Source organism: Mchenga conophoros, linkage group LG18 (assembly GCF_057382185.1).
Source record: "Mchenga conophoros isolate Kocher_MC1m ecotype Shallow Benthic linkage group LG18, M_conophoros_male_GT1.1, whole genome shotgun sequence".
In the NCBI taxonomy this organism is placed as follows: Eukaryota; Metazoa; Chordata; class Actinopteri; order Cichliformes; family Cichlidae; genus Mchenga; species Mchenga conophoros.
The window spans coordinates 34286129-34310979 of NC_140543.1; the positions used below are offsets into that span (position 1 = coordinate 34286129).

Here is a 24851-nt window from a genome sequence, read left to right on the forward strand (position 1 = left end):
CAAACAAACAAAAACAACATCAAATTACAGTAACAACAACCTTGAGTAGAGGCCTATTCCAAGAGACATTCACAACACAAACTCTAAGTTGATTAACTCATAGATCGGCAACTCTGAGATTTCTGTTCCAGAAGACCTGATCAGAACTCAGTCAACTCATTGAATTAGTTCACTGAGTTTGTCCATGCAGAGCACATGTGCGAATACACAAAGAAAGCCATCATCAGTGGAGCTCACATACCATGGGTATGGGACAAATAAGCCATTCTAAATGGATCCAGAACAGATCTGGATTGGATGATGGAATGAAATGACAGAGTTGAATTAGAGTCAGCTTAGCCTCATCCAGAATCGATTTTAGATCTGTCCTGTTGTGCAAGTGGACCCAGACACAGACCCAGTTTGCTGATCCATTATGGAGTCTGCTACGTTCGGGTAGTTCTGGTCCTGAGTTACTGGTACCTGGGTAGATTCACTGAAACTGCTTTACGTTACCTCATTTACTGGTTAAGTTAACCATTTTTCTGGAACAGAAAACCAGTTGTTAGTTTAACCTGCTTGGAATACAGCTCAGGTTGGTTGGGCCACTAAGTCCTGATCAAGAATGCACACCTCCACCTGCTGCATAGTACATGGGAACAGACATGACGGAGAGGAAAAATAAAAATATGAATATGATATGAACCATACACATTGCAGTATAATACTAAAAATTACTACCCTTGTGAGTTTTATATCTACCACAACTATGTGCCGCATATTTTTGTTTTCTTTTGTGTTTGTTTTTTGTTTCATTTTCAGAGCATGTTCAGTGACATGGAATCCACACAAGATGATGGGTGTCCCTCTGCAGTGCTCTGCCATACTGGTCAAGAAAAGAGTAAGAGATTTGCTTTAATCTGGAGTCAAGACTGCTATTGTCAGTCTGTATTTTCCTCTGTTTACCACTTTAATGAAGCAGATGTGTGGGCTTCAGTTTTTCTGAGACAGTTTGATTAATTGCTATAAAATGTTGTTAGAACATTAAGAAATGGGTATGTTTGTGGTGTTTTATACAATTTTTAGTTTTTTGTTAACTACTGTAGTAAGTAGCATATTGTAAATAATTTTTGAAAACTGTTTCAAAATAAATTATGCATCAGATTAAGTACACACACATGATTTATGTGCATGGTTATGTAAAATTAGGTGTCCACTTTCCGTTTTTGAGCTTTTGACGATTTTTCCCTAACCTTAAAATTTGAGGAGGTTCAAAACTTTGAGTTTTTGCTGCAACACTATACTTGTCTTGTTAATTGTCTTATAACAAGTGTACATGACATGGGCTATAATATATTGGATTGTGACTCAAGAACAAAGAACCGCTCTGCTGTTAATATCTTTGAGCCTACAGGGGCCTATTAGATTTCTAACCCTGCCCACCTAGAATGCCGAGTATATTCCTAAACTTTGAATAACATGGCGAATTCCCTGGTCCTCCAGGCAGGTCAAAAATCTGGCCACTTGTAGACTGAAAAATTGTTTCAGTAGATGTAGGTACATTTGATAACAGGTGCAGCTCAGGTTCACAGTAAAACAGAGCTACACTAGAGCATAAACTCAGCTTCAGGACCAATATCTCTTCCTTTGTGTATAAGGAGGAACAGAAATACACTGCCAGAGTCCCACAAAATGACTTCCAGCAGGCTTTTTATGCATGTTTCTAAACAAACTGTCAGACTTCACGAGGGTGTGGGCCCAAAAACTTGGGCAGTACACTAAGGAAAACAATGGTTGAGGATGTTTGGGCAAGACCAAAATCATTGTGACTGTGTGCAATCAACTTGCAATCTCTTCATCCATGCTCAATCATACAGGAAATTACTAAAAAGTTGATTCTGTTCATCTGGAAGTTGCATTTTCAGTGGGAGAAATTTTTTTTTATCCAAGAGAGCACTTAATGCACAGCTAACTGCAGTTTTTCCTAACCTTATAAATAGTACATTTGTACAGAGAGTGCAGAATTATTAGGCAAATGAGTATTTTGTCCACATCATCCTCTTCATGCATGTCGTCTTGCTCCAAGCTGTATAGGCTCGAAAGCCTACTACCAATTAAGCATATTAGGTGATGTGCATCTCTGTAATGAGAAGGGGTGTGGTCTAATGACATCAACACCCTATATCAGGTGTGCATAATTATTAGGCAATGTCCTTTCCTTTGGCAAAATGGGTCAACAGAAGGACTTGACAGGCTCAGAAAAGTCAAAAATAGTGAGATATCTTGCAGAGGGATGCAGCAGTCTCAAAATTGCAAAGCTTCTGAAGCGTGATCATCGAACAATCAAGCGTTTCATTCAAAATAGTCAACAGGGTCGCAAGAAGCGTGTGGAAAAACCAAGGCGCAAAATAACTGCCCATGAACTGAGAAAAGTCAAGCGTGCAGCTGCCAAGATGCCACTTGCCACCAGTTTGGCCATATTTCAGAGCTGCAACATCACTGGAGTGCCCAAAAGCACAAGGTGTGCAATACTCAGAGACATGGCCAAGGTAAGAAAGGATGAAAGACGACCACCACTGAACAAGACACACAAGCTGAAACGTCAAGACTGGGCCAAGAAATAGCTCAAGACTGATTTTTCTAAGGTTTTATGGACTGATGAAATGAGAGTGAGTCTTGATGGGCCAGATGGATGGGCCCGTGGCTGGATTGGTAAAGGGCAGAGAGCTCCAGTCCGACTCAGACGCCAGCAAGGTGGAGGTGGAGTACTGGTTTGGGCTGGTATCATCAAAGATGAGCTTGTGGGGCCTTTTCGGGTTGAGGATGGAGTCAAGCTCAACTCCCAGTCCTACTGACAGTTCCTGGAAGACACCTTCTTCAAGCAGTGGTACAGGAAGAAGTCTGCATCCTTCAAGAAAAACATGATTTTCATGCAGGACAATGCTCCATCACACGCGTCCAAGTACTCCACAGCGTGGCTGCAAGAAAGGGTATAAAAGAAGAAAAACTAATGACATGGCCTCCTTGTTCACCTGATCTGAACCCCATTGAGAACCTGTGGTCCATCATCAAATGTGAGATTTACAAGGAGGGAAAACAGTACACCTCTCTGAACAGTGTCTGGGAGGCTGTGGTTGCTGCTGCACGCAATGTTGATGGTGAACAGATCAAAACACTGACAGAATCCATGGATGGCAGGCTTTTGAGTGTCCTTGCAAAGAAAGGTGGCTATATTGGTCGCTGATTTGTTTTTGTTTTGTTTTTGAATGTCAGAAATGTATATTTGTGAATGTGGAGATGTTATATTGGTTTCACTGGTAAAAATAAATCATTGAAATGGGTATATATTTGTTTTTTGTTAAGTTGCCTAATAATTATGCACAGTAATAGTCACCTGCACACACAGACATCCCCCTAAAATAGCTAAAACTAAAAACAAACTAAAAACTACTTCCAAAAACATTCAGCTTTGATATTAATGAGTTTTTTGGGTTCATTGAGAACATGGTTGTTGTTCAATAATAACATTATTCCTCAAAAATACAACTTGCCTAATAATTCTGCACTCCCTGTATTCCTTACTGTTGGGGTGAAGGGAGCACCATGTATCGCAAAGGCCAAAGTCACTCATATACTCCTTTGATTATATTTGCGGACTGCCAATTACGCTGAGTTCCCGTTGTGTTGAGCCTATCCATTTCTTCATTTAGTCCAAGGCTGAGGTCGCCTCCAAGAACCAGTGTGGCATCTAAGTGTTCAGAGAGTGCTCTGAAAAAACCGTGAAAGAATGAGGGATCATCAACATTTGGACCATATACACTTGCAATACATAGCTTTTTATCACGTATAGATAGTTTAATGATTAAGAATCTGCCCTCTGGATCTATAACTGTATCGAGTACTGTGAAATTAATATTTTTATGTATTAAAATTGCTGCTCCCCTTTGTCTAGAATTATAACAAGCTGAGAACACATTAGGAAACTCAGGTGTTTTAAGTTCTTTTAAACCTCTAAGAGGTCTGTGGGTCTCTTGTAAAAGGACAACATCTGCCTGTAGTTTTTTAAATATTTTTAACCTCTTTTCTCTGGAGCCAGCTCCATTTAGATTCCATGTAACATACCTTAGCGCGCCCATAGATGTCTGTGTATAACTAGGGGTGTGTCGCTTAGACAGGTGGAGAGAATACATCACTTGTTCGTAAATAAAGAGAAGAAGAGAGAGAAAGAATGTGTGGCGAGATGCTCCCTGAGTCTGACTATGTGTGTGCATATTTACTAATATGAGTAGGCTTGGCTTAAGTGTATGTATCCTATACGACTGTGTGCGCTGTCTGACTGATGTAAATGTGCTGCTGTTGAGCGCATGATTGTGCATGATCGTGCTGTGCGTATGTGTCAAAATAAAGGATGTTGTTTGTGGATGTGTGTGGAAGTATGGAAGCAGGTGATCGAAGCAGTGAAAGAAATTAAGAAAGAAACCAAGGACAAGGGTGAGCAGCATAAAAACAAGAGGGGGAAAAAACGAGAAGAAAAAAATTCTGCTATGATATCACACTTAAGATGCAATTTGATATTGGTAAGTTAAACAGATGTTAATGCAAGTTTGTGTGAGTGGATAGGAGAAGAGTGTAGCGGATTCTTATCTGGTGTGAAGTTAATACACAGGATCTCTTTGGGGAACTGGTCGTTTACGCTGAAGTCCGTTCTTTTTAATTCCCTGCCGCGACTTTTCACCTGTTCCTTTTGTTTGAAGTGGCTGAATTTGGCCACAATAGGACGTGGTCTCCCGGCCGCTGACTGCATGGGGCCGATGCAATGCACTCCATCAAATACAATATTCTTTACGGTGTCCTCTGGCAGCTTCAGGTGGGTTTTGATTAAGCTTTTTACAGTAGTCTCCGCGTCCTCTCCAGCAGCTTCTGGAATACCAGAAAATACCAGATTATCACGCATGCTACGAGCTTGTAGATCAATAACTGTTTCTTTTATTTTTTTATTTTCTCTATTTGGCTGAGTAACATTGTCTGTGAGACATTTCACCGACTCCCTTAGCGTTGCATTTTCAGCAGCGAGCGTTTCCACCTGCTGCTGGCTGAACTCCAGGGATTCTCGCAAGGATTTAAATTCTCGGTGAAGAATCTCCACCAAGGACAGCCTCGCATCGAAACTGGACAATCGTTGGTCGATTGACTCCAGTATGTCGGCAATATCTTTGCCGGTTGGGGATGTTGTGCCGGGGGAATCTGCCGGGTGACATCTTTTCGACGACGGCATCTCAGATTTGGCCAGGGAAGATGCACTCTGCGCCTTCTTCATTACGAGATCCTGGAAGCACTGATCAATGTAATCTTGGAGAGCCTCTAAACTCCAGGGTGTTGGAGATGATTTAGACAAATGTTGTTAGTTATAAGACAATTGATAAGTGTATTTGGTAAAACTGAAACTTAAAGGAATTTGTTCAATTCTAAACTACCATTCGCTTTAATTTTCCGCCAAAATCTCTGGCGTCTGACGTCAGTTACAACATGAGTCGCTTACCTTGCCCGTCACTTCCGTCACTTCCGTCACTTACCTGCCCACATTGGCTCTTGGCTGTTGTTTAGCGCGACCTCCGCTGGTTTCCTCTTTCTGGCGCAAAGTGGGCAATAAACAAGCAAGAGAGAAAAGCAGATCAGTTTCATGATTGAAGTAGCAACAGGTAGCTAATAATGGTCAGCTCCCCAAATTACAGTTTATTTAATAATTAAACTGTGTTTACAAACATACCCATACCCTAAACTCTAAATAGAAAATGCAAACAAAAGCTATCACAAACTGTACTTTTTTTATTTACACAAATACAATAACCTTAAATATTTAACAGTAATAACAATATATCACACCTCAAATTGGTAGTCAAGATTCTAAATCACTGAGCAAAGGCCAGGAAATGTACCAATATATTTTGATTTCATGGCCATCTAAAGAAATGAATAAGTAAATTCAAGCAAGCAATAACACCTCTGAAAAACAGGTAGCCAGTGATAATTAGTGTTACTAGCCTCCTGGACAAATGACTAGTTTCCAAGACAAAGCTGCCACTAGTGCTAAAAATGGTAAATGGCCTGTATTTGTGTAGCGCTTTACTAGTCCCTAAGGACCCCAAAGCACTTTACACATCCAGTCATCCACACACTGGTGATGGCAGCTACATTGTAGCCACAGCCACCCTGGGGCGCACTGACAGAGGAGAGGCTGCAGGACACTGGCACCACCAGGCCCTCTGACCACCACCAGTAAGCAACAGGTGAAGTGTCTTGCCCAAAGACACAACGACTGAGACTGTCCAAGCCGGGGCTCGAACCGGCAATCTTCCATTTACAAGGTGAACTTCCAACTCTTGAGCCACAATCGCCCTGTAAACCAGACAAAGGCCTAGTGCAGGCTAATGCCAGTTGCCTATTCAAACAAAAAATGTGATGAATGCAGTCTAACTGTATGCAAATGCAATTTATAGGAAACATAGCTCAGAGCTGAGACCTTAGCAAGCTTCTGGTAGGCAGGCAGGTAGTCAGGATGTAGTGGCCCATCTGTGTAGTTTCCGCTTTAGTTTGTATGAATGATTTCTGCCTCTTTCATCTTCAGGGTCTCTTACAGGAGTGTAATAAGTTGGGGGCCCAGTACCTTTTTCAGACGGACAAACCATACGATGTGAGCTATGACACTGGAGATAAAAGCATCCAGTGTGGCCGACACGTTGATGTGTTTAAACTCTGGCTGATGTGGAAGGCAAAGGTATATTTTAAAGTACAACTAAAACCGCAATGTTGGTGTGGGTGTGTGTGCGATAGTGTCAGTAACATAACCTCTCTAACATAACCTTTAAGTATAAGCATATCAAACATTTAGTAAACAAGAGTAAAATTATTGAAATACAATAGAATATCGTGAATTATTTTTTGTAGTAATTTGTTTTTTGCAAATGGTTTCAATTCCCTCCCTAAACAAAACCAGGTTATGAGATGTCTTTATGCCCTTTTAACAATAACTATTTGTCTCTCTCACTATGTCCACTATTTAATATGTGAGGGCTCAGACGGCTTTGGATCTCAAGTCAACAAATGTCTGGAGAATGCTGAGTATCTCTATGATCAGCTGCAGAAAAGGACAGAATTTGAACTAGTCTTCAAAAACAAAGTGAGTGTGCTCTTCACAGATATTTTTCCAGAAATATTGATTCTTTGATAGTACTATATGCCAAACCAATTTTCTGTTCAGTTTGCACTGCAACATGACCTTATGTTGGAGACTGGGTGTACGTGGTACATGGCCATTTAAAATGATGAATGTTTCTTCTATGTAAGTTGAGTTCAGATATTATATTAGAGGTGACAAAGAAGGTTGGACTAAACCTCCACTTTATAACAGTATCTACTGTTACTTTAGCAAAATACTTTTCCTGTCCAGAACACATCATACCAAAAATGCTGGAATGATCGCGAATTCAACATCAAATTTAAAATAATCCTAATGTTGTGTTTGCACAGTATCATGGTTGCCAAACCACTCCATGTCTACAGGTGAAAGATTAATTTCACATCACTCAGAGATCAGAGATCCCACACAACAGGTACCAGATGGTCCTGGAAAAGTTTGTGGCGGGGCTCTCCAAGGGGACAGCATGGTGGGTTTGATGCCACCAGCCAGCAAGCTTGGAGGCAGCCATTACACTGATGGAGGACAACCTCGCTGGGCGGCCAGAGAAGGCGGAGGGTCACGGCCAGCCGGTCCCTGCTCTGAGGACGATGCCACACCTCCTTGTGTTGTGGTTCTTGTGTCGCGGTTCCTCACCCCACGGATAAAAGGAGGGACGCGAGAAAACTCAGAGATCCGCGTACAATTATGCTTCTATACCACCTACTTTTTGAGTTACACGACGTTTTGTAACACCAAAAAACTGCGTTTTTCACCTCTCACCGCGATCTAATTCTGACTGCTCATGACTCTGTTTTCTAGGCCCCCACTCCCATTCCAGGTGGCGCAATTGGTAATGACACGGGTCTGCAGCCCAAAGGTCATGGGTTCAATTCCACCTTGTTTAACATTTTTTTTCACTATAAATTAATACACTATCACAGTCCTGTAATTACAAGTACACAGCCTGATGAAGCAGACAGAAGCAGCACCTCTGATTGGTGGACTGAAATTGAGCACAAATCTCAGCCTCTTCTGCTGTTTTTATCAGAATTTTCAGCTTTTTCACCTTTTTTCAGTTACGTGAGAACCAGTTTGGCTCAATGAGTAGCTGAAAATTTTCAGCCTCTTCTGCTCTTTCAGAAGAATTTTAGCTTTTTCACCTCTTTTAAGCACAATTTTAGCTCTTTAACTTGTTTCTAGCATACAGTTCTGCTTCTTCACCTCTTTTCACAACAATTCAGCTTCTTGGGCCCCCTGCATATTTTTTCTCTCGTCATATCTTTTGTTGGGACAAGAACTGCTTTGGCTCAGTGAGATGAGCAGCTGCTGTGAGATCTGTTGGTGCAGGTTTGAATCCTACTTGTGGCTGTTAGCACACTTCTGCTCTGCTTGAATGCACTCTGCTTTACACTTCAACTGTTTAAACTCTTTTGCATGCAAATTTCAGCTTTATCACCTTTTTTTGCAGAATTTTCAGTTTTTCACTACTTTTCAGCACAATCCATCTTCTTCAGCCTTTTTAACACAAATTTTAGCTTCTTTTCAGCAGAATCGTTTGTTTCGTGGTGTCGCAAAATAAACTGTTTACGGCAATATTTTTTCATCGTTTTGATGGTCACTGTAGTGGCTATATTAATTTCTTAAAGTTCTCTCTTTCTCTTATCTTTTATATAACCACACTACGGACGGACAAGCGCCTGTTTTTATGTGTTGTGGTTAGCAACAACGACGGTAACAGCATCGCGTGTCCGCTTGTTTATGTTCCACATAAACCTTTCACAATAAAGCTCAAGATCCTGTTGAGACTTTTCAAAATAAACGGAATCACGTGAAAGAGCAGAGTATTTACGGATGAGAAGTAAAAACGAGCCGCCAGGTGCTAAAAAATAAACCTTAGACTCAAACGTTAGAACAGGCTTTTCCCCGCAGCACGCCGTGTAATAAATACTCACAAAGAAAACGGCGGCTGTTACAACTTATGTCTAAAAATGTATCGTTTCATGCATCGGTTAATCCAGCTACATGACACACAGCTGGAAACACTTCCCGCAAGACGAGCTTCCCGAGATTCACAGAATCTACAGAAAATGTTACATTTATGTGATTTATATCGTTATCGGACGATAGAATTCTTATATCGGGATATGAGATTTTGGTCATATCACACAGCCCTACGTGAGAACCAGTTTGGCTCAATGAGTAGCTGAAAACTTTCAGCCTCTTCTGCTCTTTCAGAAGAATTTCAGCTTTTTCACCTCTTTTCAGCACAATTTTCAGGTTTCTTATCTTTTTTTTTCTGAACGTTCAGCATTTTTTTTACCTCTTTTCAGCACCATTTAGCTTCTTCTTTACAGTGAACATTTTTTCTCTCATCATATCTTTGTTTGAGACCAGAGCTGGTTTGGCTCAATGGGAAGAGCAACCGCTGTAAGATCTAGTGGCACAGGTTCGAATCGAACATGTGACATTTGCTGCACATCTTCCGTACTTGCATGCACTCTGCTTTATTGACACTGCATAGTGTACCCTTTCACATACAGCCATCTTCAGCGAGCACTTCAGCTTCTAAATCTCATTTCAGCACATAATTCTGTTTTATCAGTTGTTTTGCTGAATAGGACCACATTATCAGTGTGATCACCAGTTTTGCTTGCCAGGCTGAGCCATGTTTTAGCTCAGTGAGATGAGCAGCTGTTCTCGGAGCAGGAGGCCCGGGTTCGATTCCCGCTTATGACAAAAAAAATTTCAGTTAACAGTTCAACCGTTTACACTCTTCTCCACTCAAATTTCAGCTTTATCACTTCTTTTTAGCAGAATTTTCACTTTTTCACTACTTTTCAGCACAAATTCTAGCTTCTTCAGCTGTTTTTAGCACAAACTTCAGCTTCTTTACCTCTTTTCAGCAGAAATTCTGCTGATTCACGTCTTTTCAGCAGATTTTTTTACCTTGTTGGTCTGTTTTCAGCGGAATTTTCAGTTTCTTCATCTATTTTCAGCAGAATGTTCAGCTTTTTCACCTGTTTTCAGCACAAAACTCAGCCTCTTCTGCTCTTTTCAGCAGAATTTTCAGTTTCTTTACCTCTTTTCTGCACAATTTTCTGTTTCTTCATCTATTTTCATCAGAAAGTTCAAAAATTTCACCTCTTTTCAGTGGAATTTTCAGCTTTTTCACCTGTTATCAGCACAAATCTCAACCTCTTCTGCCCTTTTCAATAGAATTTTTAGCATCTTCACCTCTTTTTCAGGACAATTTTCAGTTTCATCTCTTTTTAGTCACCTGAGAACCAATTTGGCTCAGTGAGATGAGCAGCCGCCTTAAGACCATATAGCGCAGGTTGAAATCCTACCTCTGGCTCTGGCTGCACATCTTCCCTGCTTTCTTGACACTCTTCAGTGTAGTCTTTCAAATAAAGGAGTTTTCAGCAGAGTTCAGCTTCTACACAGTGTTTTGAGCAGATAGTTCTCCTTCGGCTTTTTTCAGATTCCACTACACGGCATTCACACTGCATTTTCGCAGGAAATGCAGCTTTTTCTAGTTTTTGTTTGTTTGTTTGTTTGTTTTTTACAGCGCATCATGTTCTGCGTCCTGATTGGCTATAGATTGTCAATCAATCTTGTGCCGTGTATCTTGTACAGTACAGAATGCGTTCAGCTTGTCAAATTTACATAAATCTTCGATCGCTAGCAGTGTGACTGAAGTGCTGTAAATTTGTAGGTTTTCTCCACAACAAACACAACAATGTCGATGAAACGTTTTGCACCGTCAAAGGCAGCCGCGGGTGCCTTTGGCTTCACTCTATAATACTGGACTTATTTTTCTACGAAGGTTTGGACTGTGAGAGTGTTTAAACATGAAAACAAAAGTGTGAAAACGTTCATGCTTGTCTGAGAAAAGTTTATAAAGTTTGTAGTGAGGACTTTTACAGCCTTAAAACATCTATAATAATTGTAAAAAAAAAGAAAAAAAAAAGAAAAAACATAAAATAAAGTTGATATCACCTATCGCGGGTTATTTTTAGAACGTAACTCCCGCGATAAACGGGGGACCACTGTATTGCTTAATGTTCAAGATGTGTTAAAAAGAAAAAACAAACAAAAAAGACTCATAACAGCAAGTGTGAGTGTGTGCATTGGGATTCTAGCAATTATAACAAAATACAGACATTTAAACCTGTCAACAAACTGCTGCTCAGTGTGCCGTAAACATGTAACTGCAAACATTACCACCGGATGGGGAGATGGATAATTGACCAACCAGAAACAGCTCTTTAATATTGCTTTTGCTAATTACCTTATGAAAACTAGTGCAGTGTGCTTTAATTTTGTACGGTAAATAAAGAAATGTATCAAACTAAAATTAAAAAGAATTTAAAGAAAATTGTGCAAGAAATATTTCAGCAGTGACAAATTGTTGGCTGGTTAGCTGAACGGTGATAACAACAAAACATAAAAATTAAGCACACCTAGCACGCAGCAGCACAGATTGTTTAGAGACAAATGTGTGACATGGACAGAATTCCACAGTGCTCTGTAATGTGGCAGTAATAAGCAAAGTGACAACCCATCTGAACCTGAACCAGGTCTAACTTACATGTAACCAGGAACTGTTGTAGGACATACATGTTTTGGTTTGTTTGTTTTACCTTTAACTAGTTTAACTAGTATCTAACTAGTTAGATATTATTTGTTTTTTTTCTTCTCTTTTTCTCTTTACTTTATTTAGCTCTTTGGTTTCTCATCTTTTGAAATGAACAAACATGGTCTGTCCCTTTTCCTCCTTCAAACAGCCAGAGCACAGTAATGTGTGTTTCTGGTACATCCCTCCCAGTCTGAGAAGCTTGCCACCTGGACCTGACAGAGATAGAAGACTCCATCAGGTCAGTGCACATCATTACAGTGGTTAAGTTCTGGTTAAGCTTTGTGTTATTGTTGTAGTAGATATTTCTTGGTTTATTTCTTTGATTATTTTCTTATTTTTATCCTTAGGTTTCTGAGTTAGCTTTGGTACCTTTTAAAAGTAAGGCTATTATTATTAGTGACTGTTATGATTAGGCGGTTGTCGTCTTTGTGTTAGATATTTGTGTCATGTTACTTCCTGTGTTATTTTGATAACGATTTGTCTTTTTAGTCTGCATCTGGGACCTCTTCTGTCTCAGTTTCTTCATGTGTTCATACTACCAATGATGATCTTTAATATATTTCTCTGCAGGTTGCTCCTCGGATCAAAGGCAGGATGATGGAAAAGGGCTCTGTTCTGATTGGCTATCAGCCGTTGGGAACCAAAGTCAATTTCTTCAGGTGTGTGTTTTCCAATCCTGCCACTCAACAAGAGGACATCGACTTTCTGCTGGATGAGATTTGCCAGCTGGGTGCTGACCTTTAAAATGTTTAAGTTAACAGGTTTTTGATATTTATACAAGCATAAAGTAATTTTAGTTTTCCATTAGCCTACATAATATGCATTGAAGTAAAGCCTGATGATAGTGTAGAAGCTTAAGGAAACTTTCTTGATTTATATTCCAGCTTTCCACAGATTTAATAATTCAGTATTGACTGTTATTGTCTTTTTCTACTATGGATTTTTTTGTCTAATCAACAGGCCCTTTAACTTTCAGAAACCATCTGAAATAACCAAATGATCAAATGATCTTCATTGTTCTCAACATTTTTTATGTATTGTTATGATGTGTAAGAAACAATAGTGGAAGATGTGTTCTGTCGAGAGAGGCAGTCCCCTGGCTTACCTCTCATTACATCTGAGACAGCGTAAAAGGACAACATTCAGGACTTGACATTTATATTAAAAATTATATGGAGTGCATAAGAATAGTCTATCTACATGTGGTTTTGTTATCTTAAATAAATCATCTTTATTCTTAATCAAAGACATGAATTAAAATATAAGTCTGATAAATCCGGGGTGGCTGTAACTCAGGTGGCAGAGCAGGTCAGCCACTAACCAGAAGGTTGGTGGTTCGATCCCAGGTTCCAGTTTGCATGCTAAATATCCTTGGGCAAGATACTAACCCCTTGTTGTTTTCTGATGCATCCATCGGAGTGTGAATGCATATGAATGTTAGATAGAGCACTTAAGAGCTTAGAAGAAGTGCTTGTGTGATTGGGTGAATGAATTAGTTGTATGAAGCGTGTAGAAAAGCGTTATATAAGAACCAGTCCATTTACCATTAATGAGTTGAGTAATGAAAACGTTTCTAATTTGTGGATTTTGTATGCATAGATGTGATCCGGTTTCAACAGACAGATTAGTCTCTGTGTGTGTCTGTGTTGCCAGCCCATCATTATACATAATTCTGAAAAAGAGAAAGGGTATTAAGTGTTGTAACTGTGTGTGTGTGTGGACAAGAAGGATGGGAGGAGTGAGTAAGTGAGAAGCACTGAGCAGCAAAAGAACGTCTGGCTATGAACGGCATGTCTTATTAAAAGAAATTGCATTATTTTGTGATTGACAAACAGCGTTTGAAGAGAAAATGTTTTCCTATATATGTGAATTAAAAGCAGTTATGTTTAAATGAATGTTCATGTGAGAATGAGCTAACGATAAATTAAGTAAGATTGCATAATTGTCTAAATAAATTCATATCTCGCTTAATAGGGTTTTAGTGTTATTTTGAATGCACTGAGGTCATAGATCATTAGATAAAACATCCTAATGTGCGATGCTGCAGAACCACGTCATGTTGACAGAGTAGCTTATTATTTGGCATTATTGCAGGCAAACCAGCATATGAAATATGAAACAGAAAAGAAAAGTATGTTTATCTTTTTTTATTCAAGATCTATTCACATGTACTTAGCAAGTGCATACACATGAAATGCAAACTATTTACATGGCAACGCACAGCTGGCAACCTCTGGCTGTATCTTGGTCATATGGTCAACATACTCACAACGTGGAGGCTTAAAAACGGCCAAATCTTGTACCCAACAGTTTGTGAATTAGATGTGCGCCTCCAGGAATTTATAATTTCGAAAATGATTCGCCGTGTATGCGCTGACTCCACAGACAAGGTACATGAAGATATCGGGATAGGACAACTACCGCCGTCTGGGTTTCCACTCCACTGCCTTTTTTCACACGGGTCCACATTACCGATGCACGCTATTTTTTCCAAGTACCGTCTCTTGGCGTCTGGGCGCAATCAGTCGCGATACAGCCCTTTTGATTTTAAGATGGACCGATCCGATATTACGTATCAGTATCGGTCTGATACTGACGTAAATTTCTGGATCGGATATCGGAGAAAAATAAAAAAATGTAATCCGATCCATTAAATATCAAAAAAGCACCTCACAAAACTTGCAACATGGCGTACCTCGGCTCATAACCGTAGCACGTTGCAGCAGTACGTGTCACGTGATAGAGCGGCTGTGTGTATTTGTAGCCTCGCTAGCCTTTGCTAGTGCAATCATATGGCACACTGACTTCTGAGGAAATTTTAAATGGCACTCGCCATCAGAAAGGTTGCCTACCCCTGCCATAGAGCTTGTTCTCAAGAAGGTGTAGGGGATGTACCACCTCACTTCCGGTGACTACTTGGCGGGTGCCTGTTGCTCGGTCAGGCCTGTTCCGGGGCAAAGGGGCCAGCGGCTCGATTCACTCTGGCACAGCTGGCTGCCGGCAGAGCCGGCGGGCGCCCCCTCTGGCTTCTGCTGCGTGGCTACTGGGTGACCCCTCATCTGGGGCTCTCCTCAGCTCTTCCCATGAGGGTGGCACGATGCCCCTCCGGTGGTCCTCCTTGGGCTCTCGCACTCTGAGGCCTCTGGATGTCTGGGGCCTGGATCTCCTCCATGCCTGCTTCATGCCCTGGGAGACGGGGCTATGGCTCTCTACATCCTCTAGCAGACCGTTACATGGGGAAACTGTAGAATAAGGAGGGGATGTTTTTCTCATTATCATTTAATATTTTAATATGTCATTATTAGTTCCTTAGAAGTATATAACCAGCTTTGCATTAAGCATAAATTGAAGTTTTTGATCTTACATTATTCTTTGCATTACAGTGATGGTGATAACTTTAATTTGATCTTTCTTACAGGTACCAGAATAATAACATGATTTTCCATTGCAGATGTAACCATGATCATTCCATACACATTGCAGTTTGTTGCTCATTCTAGAGTTGTGCTCAAGGTAATTAAAGGTTAAAAGCTACAGCCAGCGTGAGTCTGGCTGATCTATGGAGGGCAAAGGCTTTGAGCTTGGAAGGCCGCACGCGCTTACACAGCACTTATAAGATGTCATTCTTGGTGATTTTGTGCTTAGTCATGTTTTAATATGTTTTAAGTAGAAGTAGCTGATCCAGCAATATTCATTTAATATTATATACTTGATTTAGAGCAATACACACTGATGGTCTTAATAAATGAAAGAGTCCTTGTAGTTGCCATGTTGTGTCTCAGCAGGGTACAGACGGTTCCAGGAGAAGGGGGGCAGGTAGCGTCTGCCCTCGGGAAGGAGACAATGTTATTCTTTGTGTTAAATAAAATTGTCAACATTGATTGTATTACACCTGTCACTACGCATGAGGGGGCGTTCTAATACCCTGATTTCATAAAACTATGATGATGTGTTTTTTGAGATGAGATCTGAGACTGTCTGCATACAGTGTCCATCTCCCACGTGTGTGATCATTAAATCATCGTTTGACTCAACCCGACCGGACCAGTGTTGTTATTGTGGGTTTTTCCTCTGGTGTCCATCTCCAATATTTTTGAACCATAACAAAACCTTTTGAATACAAGCGCGCTGATTCACACAGGTGCACACAGGTGTTCACTGTTCATAGACATAAACTACACCTTTATTGGCTGCTATTTCCAAGCACATTGTGCGCTGTCGGTCCTCCTTGCTGCACAACAACATTGAATGTTTAGTATTTACTGCTGTTTACACTTAGCTAGATTAACGTGATGGTGTCGTGTTTAGTATGTTGCTTTGTTTGTTTTGCTGGTTTTCTCTTTTTCTCTCAACAGGTGATCCAGGAGATTTTTTTTCCTCTTTCTCTTTTTAAGTTTCCTTTCTCACTGTCCCTCTTCACTCCTGTTTTTCTTTACCTTCATCTGTCTTTCTATGTTTCCTATCCCTCAGTCATGTCTGTCCCATCTGTAACAACTGAAAATAAAATAAACAATAACAACAAAGGTTGATCAAATGGACCAATATGGCAAGACCGTGATGATCCATTTGGCAAAGTAAATCCATTGGGTATCCTTGTTGGTCTTCAGACAACAATTCTGATGGCTAAAGAACCAAATGGGACAGAAGAAGAAAAGAAAAAAAAAAAAGGGTGTAGGAGTTGCCTGACATGGGACAAATTTTCATGGATAGACTTGGAGAAAATCAGGATGTCATCCAAATAAACAAAGAAAGTTATTAAGAAAGGCCCAGAGGAAGATCTAAAGACATGGAGGGAGAGTCCAAGTTAACAGAAGGGGAGGCTGATTTCAAACAATGGTGATGACACCAGATAATCCAGCCAAGGTTACTGTTTTTGCTCAAGTCTGTGTTTGGGTTATGGAGGCTTAACCAGGGGTGACCAAGAACCAGAGGAGTGCAAGGTGTCTTTAAAGAGTATCAAAAAAATCTACTTAAAAGTCTGCTACACTCCTGTAACCTTGTTTCGACGTAAAATGTCTATGAACAGCCAGATCAGGGTTCATGCCCTTAAACACTTTTGAATTTGGTGATCAAATTATCAAAAGATTTGGGTCAGTCTTTAACCTTGACACCATATCAGCTCCAGAGCAACTCTACAAAGTAATTTTTGGACTGTCTAATTCATAGATTTTAGTTTACTGCCAGAACACTTGGAAACTAAGATAAACACCGCATTTCTTTCTCAAATCCTCTGTAGGACTGGTGATGTTGTCAAAGGCTTCTCTAGAGGCTGCTGTGGTTCTAGTTGGGGGGGGTGACGCTATCTTTTGGTTCTGATCCAGATGACTTTATCATACCTTTTAATTCCACAAGCCAATGAATGATTGCGATTTAACTGGATTAAGATTTAACGTATTAAACAACTATAGATATGATGGATCTTGAATAAAACACTGTATAAAGGAGATCTTTATACAAAGGTCCATAGTTTAGTTTTCTGTAGTGACTGTTTAAATACTTTATATATTTTCCTCTTACTGTTGCTAGCGGCTCCATGAACAAAGCAAAGAGGAGGACATCCTTGCTTGGCCCCACTGAGAAGTGGGAAAATTTGTGAAAGTAAATGAGGGTAACTAGGTTTTGGTTAAGTTTATAGTGCCAATTAATAAATTGGTGTTAAAAGTAATTTCCAATTAACCCTAACATTTAATGATTGCATCAAGTGTGAATTCCAATTCTGGAGGAAAAAAAAAAAAAAAAAAAAAAAAAAAAAAAAAAAAGTTCTCACCTTTCTAAGCACCCAATTTCACCGCTGTGAAATTATCACTGACTTGGGGTGAATGTTGTTAAGTAACCATTGTCATTTACCTGAAGAACTGGTTAAGTTTGCTATACCAGTCAGAAACCTGTGCATCCAAAGTAATGTCTGACAAGCAAGATGGCGTAAAACAAAAAACAAAACACTTAAATCATGTTTAATACAAGGCTTTTATTGAAAAGTAAGAAACTTTTTAATGACTCAATTTAAATTAAAAACAAAAACCAAGTGTTGACTTGTGGTGAAGTGTGGTCACTGTCAGTACCGTGGGTACCTTCCACTCCCACCTGAAGGAGGAATAACCAATGCAAACTTCAGTAAGATGTGAAATTGTGGTAAACTGACACAAAACACTTTTCTACTTTGCACTCAGGGCAGTTTCTTATGCAAAGATGCTTTTTCATTCAAGCACCCCTTTCTTTTTCTAAAGACTTAACCTTCACAATTTCATAAAGTACTTTTATCTATGCCTAAATACTTTCCAACATTCACAACCATGCCGAGGATACTTGGACATGCAGACCAGAGGATCTGGGGATCAAACCATCAACTTCCCGACCTGGTCTACTAACCAGGTCCAACCTTTGTTAGCTTCCAAGATCAGATGCCATCAGCCCACCATTAAGGATATCAAGTTAATGATCTTGTGATATAGAACTGTAGTGAAACGTTATTTTATACACAATATTTACCTCAGTTTGAGTTGTGGAGTTACTGCATAATTATTGACAATGTTACTTGATCAGCTAAACAAACCAAAATGACCAATTGGTACTCAATTTTAAAATCAGATCTGCCCCATGTGAGCACAATTTTCCATCCAATGACAAGCCAGGATCATTTAGTGACTCACCTTTCAACTTCCCAGGTCTGCTTCCGTATCCATTGCAGTCTTCCTGCTGGCCATTATGCTTTTCTGTCAACAAAGAAGTAGTGTTGTCTCTAACTTAATACGAATAACTGGTCCTACATGGCCACTCTTTCATTCAATGGCCCAGATGCATTCGGCTGCAATTTTTCATCAGGTTATTAAAGTACAGTGCGTCAGTTCTAGGTACAGTATACAACAGTGCATTCCCAAATTAAGGAGTCTCATCTGGCCGTCAAATATATAAATCAAAGACTTGAAGCTAAGGCCATCTGAGAATAAAGTTAGCCTTGCACGTGTGCAGCAAACTTGCTCACCATGGGCATGAAGCTACGCAAGTCACTGTAGGACTGAACAAGTTTGCACTAGAAAAATGTGACAGCAAAGATACAGCGAGTCTTTTTTGGGCAGGCCTTCAGATGACCCATGATTATTTTAATGTGACGCTTGCATCTCATTACCTGGACCTCTGTTTCGCCACTGACCATTCCTCTTTGAATTTTTCTGATTGCAGAATACTTCAGCTTTTCCATCATTTGCCTTTTTCCAGTCTATGGAGATAAATTACAATTAGAGCACTATACCCGCATGAAAGGAAAAAACAATTAAAAAACTAAATAAATCAGACCACCTGGATATTTATGAGGTTTTCTGTTTGATCCCACGCCTCCCTTTAACTCCTCACATAAACACTTTAGACCCTGTAGTTCAGTACACTGGATTGCACAGTCTACTAAATTTCCCTTTGATGGTGTCACTTGAGCCGTCTTCTGGTCAGTTGTTGGCACGCCCAGTTCCACATTTCTCATTTGACCATCTACTTTTTGTGCGCCAGTCGCCACCTCCATTTGTGTGTCATTTTGGAGAGTCATTTGGGAAGTGGATGAGACTTTGTCCTCTGCTGCAGAGTTAATGGGGCAGGTTTCCTTTCTCTCAACTGAGCTTTTCTCCTCTTGCTCATATATAAGAGTTCCCTGGTTTGGGCTTTGGTTAGCCTCAGGATTTGAAGACCCATGGTCATTCATCTCTTCATCACTGGAGGCAGTTAAAATTGTACCCTGCGGGGTAGTAAGTGAAGTTAAAGGATACTTTTCTGAAGGAACTGTGCTTTGGTTTTCTTCAGTTCCTTTTGTTTCAGAGACTTCAGTTTCACACACCATGTCTGGGTTCGTTGGAGGACTTTGCTTCTTAGCTGGGGTACTAAAAGTAAGAACACTTTCTGACACCAGAACAGAGTCCGGAGAAGAAAATCTTGAAGATTGCCTTCTTTCTTTAGCAAATGTACCAATTAGGTCATCTTTTTTGGTTAACCATTTACCATTGTCAGCCCTCTCCATCTCTACAATGACTTCAGGTTCAAATACACCATTCTGCTGTAGCCACTCCTTAGTAGGAATGAAAGGAGCTAGAGACTCCACAGACCAAACTGATTCATTAATATTTCTATTCATCTGACATCTACTTAAAAATGTGTGCTTTGGAGTGGTCTCTGTAGACTCTTCATGCATCTCACTGCCATTTTCTGTCCCCTCGCGGAGTGCATTTAGTGCCTGCAGAATTTCATCTCCATTAGACAGGCAAGGTCTGACAAGTAGTTCCACAGAATCTGCATCTCTTGTTGACAGTGAAAAGGGTTCTAAAAGAGAAGGAAGTTTGAGGATCTTAAAGATCATTTCACTGTCCTTAGAACTTGAAATAACTTCGGTATCGACATCATCAGCACTGCTAACCACCACTGCATAATTCTTTGGTTTACTTGGACTTTGATAAAAAGCCTTTTCATGCGCCACTTCATTTTCATAACATGGAATCTCAAGATTATTTTGAAGGAGTGTCTCAGCTGCCATTGTCATCGTTTTCTGTGATGCATCACCTCCCCAGCTTAGAATGTCAGGAACAGAGACGCGCCTCTCTTTGACTTCATCCTCTTTTTGAGAAAAGCTACATACTGGCCCCATGCTATCCTGAGAACTCACTGACCACATGTTGCAATGTGCATTTCTGCAAGGAGGGATAAGAGAGGACTCCTGAACAGCACCATCCTTACATCCCTGCATTTCTTGAGTTGCCCTTCTAGATGACTGAACAGTCATCCCTGTAGGATGCACCATGTGACAGTCCTGTATGACTCTGTTTGTGCCAGCCCCTTTGACCTGTTCTTTTGCCTCAGTACTGGCCAACATATAGGTCTCGACCTCAGCTGAGCCTTGTTTTTGGGAACCAGAGCTTAAGGATGAAGGAGAATTTGAGGCAGTTGCACGTCCAGAGTCTGAGCTGAGAATTGGGCATCCCTCATCATAGCCACCTCCACCTCTGTGTATGGGTTCTGTCTGGACCTCAGAATTCACCGTTTCTCTAACAGGGGTAGTATGAGGCAGGCGAATTCTGCGAGTCTGGTTTAAATTTTGAAACGATCCACAAGGAGCATGACTGTGGACTTGGGGATGAAGCAGGCGTCTATAGTCGACTGGTTGTACCTGAGGGTGTGGTACAATGTAAGCTGGAGACTCCAGGTAAGAGGGAGGGGGAAGTGGGGGCATGACCATACCATATCCTTAAAAAGAAAAAAAAAAAATGAGTGAAGGTGATCATTTTGGAATAATATACAGACAGTACCACCTTACAGTTTAATTACTCTACAAGATATAAACATGTTACTGCTCTGTATGTGATGATAGGAGCTGCAGAGCCATTTCACACATGTTAGAAAGACTGAATCTTGCATGCATACATGTAGAGCGCGCAAGGGGTACAGTATGGGCTCCAATTGTGGTCATAAATAATTTGTACTTTTAAATCAAATGCGCATTTGTGAACTGAGTTTTGTAACCTTGTAAACCAAAATATCAGAAAATTTTATGTTTGTGCATCTGTAGATGAGAATATTTGTGTGTGTAAAAATATTTACATAAGTTAAATTTTTTCATTAAGGTCTAGTTGCACACACAAAGCAAAAAGAAAAATACATGTAAAACTCTGCGCTCAGATTCCCTGGCTGTTTGTTACTCAGCTTACACATACAAAACTTGACCAGATTCCTTTCAGCTGATTGCGATTGACATGACATTGACCAAATTTAACAAGCCAATCAGAGAACAGATGGGTTTGGCTGTTGGAGAGGTGCTTTACTGAGCTTCAGGTCCTGGAAGAATAAATGCCCTTTTACTACTAATGTGCGATACCACCGATTTCCTTTCCGATCCCAAGTAAAATTCAGGGTGGTATCGATGATACTGATCCGATACACTGTACAAAAACTTAATGTTTCATGATACAATATGTAATTGTATTATGAAATTGTAATAATATAGCTTCATAATGATTACAGGACATCAGACTACTTGTTCTTATTGCTTAATAATGCAGAATTATCATATAGAAAAAAAAATCTGAACTTGTGCGCTATTTGAGCATGTTGCCTGCCTGCAGGACTAAAGGACTCCGCGAGAGAAGTCTGTCTCTAGTAGCACCTGTCCCGCTCCTCCTCAACATAATCATTCTGTGATATGATTTACCGTGAGGTGTTTGACGAGGTTAGTGGTGTTGTCACAACACCTCACTGTCCTGCCACATGTATCGCAAACCGAGTCTTGGCTGTTTGTGGAGGTAAAATACGTCCACATATGACTCCGTTTACGCTCAGCCATTGTTGTGAGTGCGCACGCCAGGTAGTGATGTGCCAATCATGACCCAATCGTTCAATACCGCCCCCTGGCTCACAGCTCAGTGGACATTTAGATGAAAATATATTTGACACATTTGAGGAAAATACTAATAAAATAAAAGTAAAATAAATGTTCCCTTTAGAAATCTTAAATTTTTTTTGCTCTATAAAAATAGTTGTTTTTCAATCACTCATCTTAGCAGTAGGATTTACATGAAAAGAGAAACATTAAGTTTGAGTGAAAATGTACATTTTTTGCACTCTGGGCAACTGACTCAGTGACTCAAACCCGACTCATTTTGGTGAGCGACTCACTCAAACTCGATTCAGTAATAAGAATAATATACTATACTTGGCCACTAAGGCCAGGGGCTGCGACACATTTCTACAGCCGTATTTTGCATATGACTATGAAAGGCAGAAAAGGAAGTAGTTCCTTCCAATTTGGACGATCCGAATGATCGTTTCTTTCCACTGTGTTCCTGTTAATGAAAAACTGCAAATTTATCCCAAAGTACTAAAATATCGATATTTTAATATGAGAATCGATTCTAGAACAAATTACTGGTATCAGAAGAATCGATGTTTCAGTATCGATCCGCACACCACTACCTTTTACATGCCAACCCAGCATTTTCAGTTTTGTGGAAAAAGAGTCTTCACCAGTGGGGATAGTTACAAAGCTTTCTTCGTTATGAATTAGCGATAAACAAATTCTGGATACTTGGCGCTTGTTTAGCATTAGCAGGACATGCTGCATCCGCTGTGAAAGGACCTTCATGCTGCGCACACTGACTCACAGCAGTGGTCCCGGGTCAGCCCTGACTTTGTGTTAGACTAATCCTAAAGTACAAATGGTATTTCTAGCCACTGATATAACAAAACTTTACCCTTTCAACAGCTACTGAAAGGCTTGTATGACCCCTATGGGATATTTACAAAGACATCCTCCAGGTTCAAAATGAAGAACAAGATTTGTTCTTGTAACTTTAAACTAGCACGCAAGTGAAGGGACTTTAGCGCAGAGTTTTACACGTAGTTTTTTTGCTTTGCATGTGCAACCAGACCCCCCCCCCCCCCCCACACACACACACAAATTCTCATCTACAGATACGCAAACATAAAATGCAGATATTTTGGTTTACAAGGTTACAAAACCCAGTTCACAAATACGCATTTGATTTACAAGTACAAATGATTTATGACCACAATTTGAGTCCATAGGCACAGCACCAATTTAACATATTTATAAACTAATGAAAATTCTCAACTTACCCATGCCTAGGAAGCCTGGAAAGGGATTATAAGGCAAGGGCATGGGCCACTGGTATTGGAGGAATGGGGGTAGCGGTGGAGCATGAACATAAAAGAGAGGTCTAGGAAAGACAGGGTGTTGAGGATGAGATGGTCCAGGAGCTTGGCTGGTGCTGTGTAGTCCTGGATCTTGCTGTGCAGAGTTTGCAACGTCAGCGTTAACTTGAACGTGTGGGTTCGCTCCACTTGGCCCTTCAGGAGCCAGAGGCGGCGTGTTAACCGCTGCTGCCATGTTCAGTCAACCTACATGGAAGGGGTGTCAGTTATGAATCTATGTTGTATTAATAGGAACAGTTTAAAAAAAAAATTTAAAGGAAAAGACATTTACTACCTGTAAGACAAATCTTAGAGACATTACACACAGGGAATGAAGGTCATTATTCTTCATTCAGCATATGCCATACAGAAACATGACCACATACAAGGAGAGAGTAAATGACCTGGTTTGGAAAGAGAGAAACCTGCGCTGTGGTCTTCAGCCATCATCTCTCAACCCAGTGGGATCTATGACAGATTTGATACAGCCCAAATCCTTACTATGGGACCAAATTTTCATTTAGTTTGAAGCTGTGTGTTTGTAACTCAAAAAACCTGTACACCATTGTCAATTTAACATTTCTGCAAGGAGCAGCATCAGGTTTAAGTGTTCAGAAGGTTAACAGTTTAAGAAATACATTAAGTTGGCTTGACAGTAGTGTTCATACATCAGCTGATTTCTTGAAAAGAAAAAAAAAAGTGGGCTATAGTGTAAGATTTAGGACCCACCATGGGATGATCAATGAAATGGAACACATTTGCAAAGATAAACAGCATTTTCTATCCAAGCCTAATTAAGAGAATAAATGAGTCAGAAACAGAAAACCAAAAGGACTGAACCTTGAAACCAGCAGATGGAAAAAGCTCATCAGTCATTGTGATACTAGCACCATTCAAAATCCTGCTTTGATACATTTTAAAAAATATATAATAAAATATACATATATATTTATCATTTTTACCTTGTCAAGGACCTGAATGGTTAACTGACAGAGCAAACACAAATGAAATAGAAGTGGGGATGAACACCTGATCTTAAGTAGCTCCTGATTAGACACATGTGTCTACTGTGTGCTGATTTGGAGTTTGCAGCAGGTCTCTAACACTAAGATGTCTTGTTAGACTGACATCTAAACACTAGATGGAGCCAAACTTCAGACAAATGATGAATCTAATGAGGCTGTTCTGGCAGATATATAGATTTCAGTCTTCTATAAAACATTTGCTACAATTACATCTGCATACTTTTTTGCACTGAAGTATCAGAAAACTAACCTGTGCTCATATAAGCCATTTCATCATACACTAACTTGGTGGCAAAAGCCCAAAGTATGATACTGGGACATCGGTTGCACACAGTCCAAAAGTAGCCACCAA

General features: G+C 40.2%; 2 protein-coding genes across 3 annotated transcripts in view; one reads left to right on the forward strand and one right to left on the reverse strand.

The window, feature by feature from the left end:
- Positions 1-14699, forward strand: part of LOC146554246 (glutamate decarboxylase 1-like) — a 36583-nt gene extending 21884 nt beyond the window's left edge. Inside the window, exons 12-16 of the mRNA XM_085254506.1 lie at positions 802-880; positions 6605-6754; positions 7049-7156; positions 11944-12033; positions 12366-14699. Coding sequence (XP_085110632.1) covers positions 802-880; positions 6605-6754; positions 7049-7156; positions 11944-12033; positions 12366-12539 — 601 coding nt within the window. The 3' untranslated portion in view covers positions 12540-14699. The remainder of the gene's footprint in view (positions 1-801; positions 881-6604; positions 6755-7048; positions 7157-11943; positions 12034-12365) is intronic.
- A 3044-nt stretch (positions 14700-17743) lies between these two features.
- Positions 17744-24505, reverse strand: LOC146554247 (uncharacterized). 2 transcript variants are annotated; one of them, XM_085255610.1, is made up of 6 exons: positions 24437-24505; positions 23400-23681; positions 19092-21014; positions 18922-19011; positions 18446-18508; positions 17744-17879 (listed from the first exon to the last, which is right to left on the reverse strand). In XM_085255610.1, the coding sequence occupies exons 2-6, from the start codon at positions 23668-23670 to the stop codon at positions 17851-17853; spliced, it is 2376 nt and encodes a 791-aa protein (XP_085111736.1). In that variant the 5' UTR covers positions 23671-23681; positions 24437-24505; the 3' UTR covers positions 17744-17850. The 2 variants fall into 2 exon arrangements, with proteins under 2 accessions (XP_085111736.1, XP_085111737.1); XM_085255611.1 differs by lacking the exon at positions 24437-24505 and adding an exon at positions 23879-23921.
- Between the last annotated feature and the right edge of the window lie 346 nt (positions 24506-24851).

Excerpts from the sequence above, each read along its gene's own strand:
- LOC146554247 (XM_085255610.1), bottom strand. The coding sequence starts at position 23,670 with ATGGCAGCAGCGGTTAACACGCCGCCTCTGGCTCCTGAAGGGCCAAGT. Across the intron at positions 21,015-23,399 it reads TCCAGGCTTCCTAGGCATGG|GATATGGTATGGTCATGCCC; the intron begins GTAAGTTGAGAA and ends TTTCTTTTTAAG. Across the intron at positions 17,880-18,445 it reads CAGACCTGGGAAGTTGAAAG|GTGGGAGTGGAAGGTACCCA; the intron begins GTGAGTCACTAA and ends TTCCTCCTTCAG.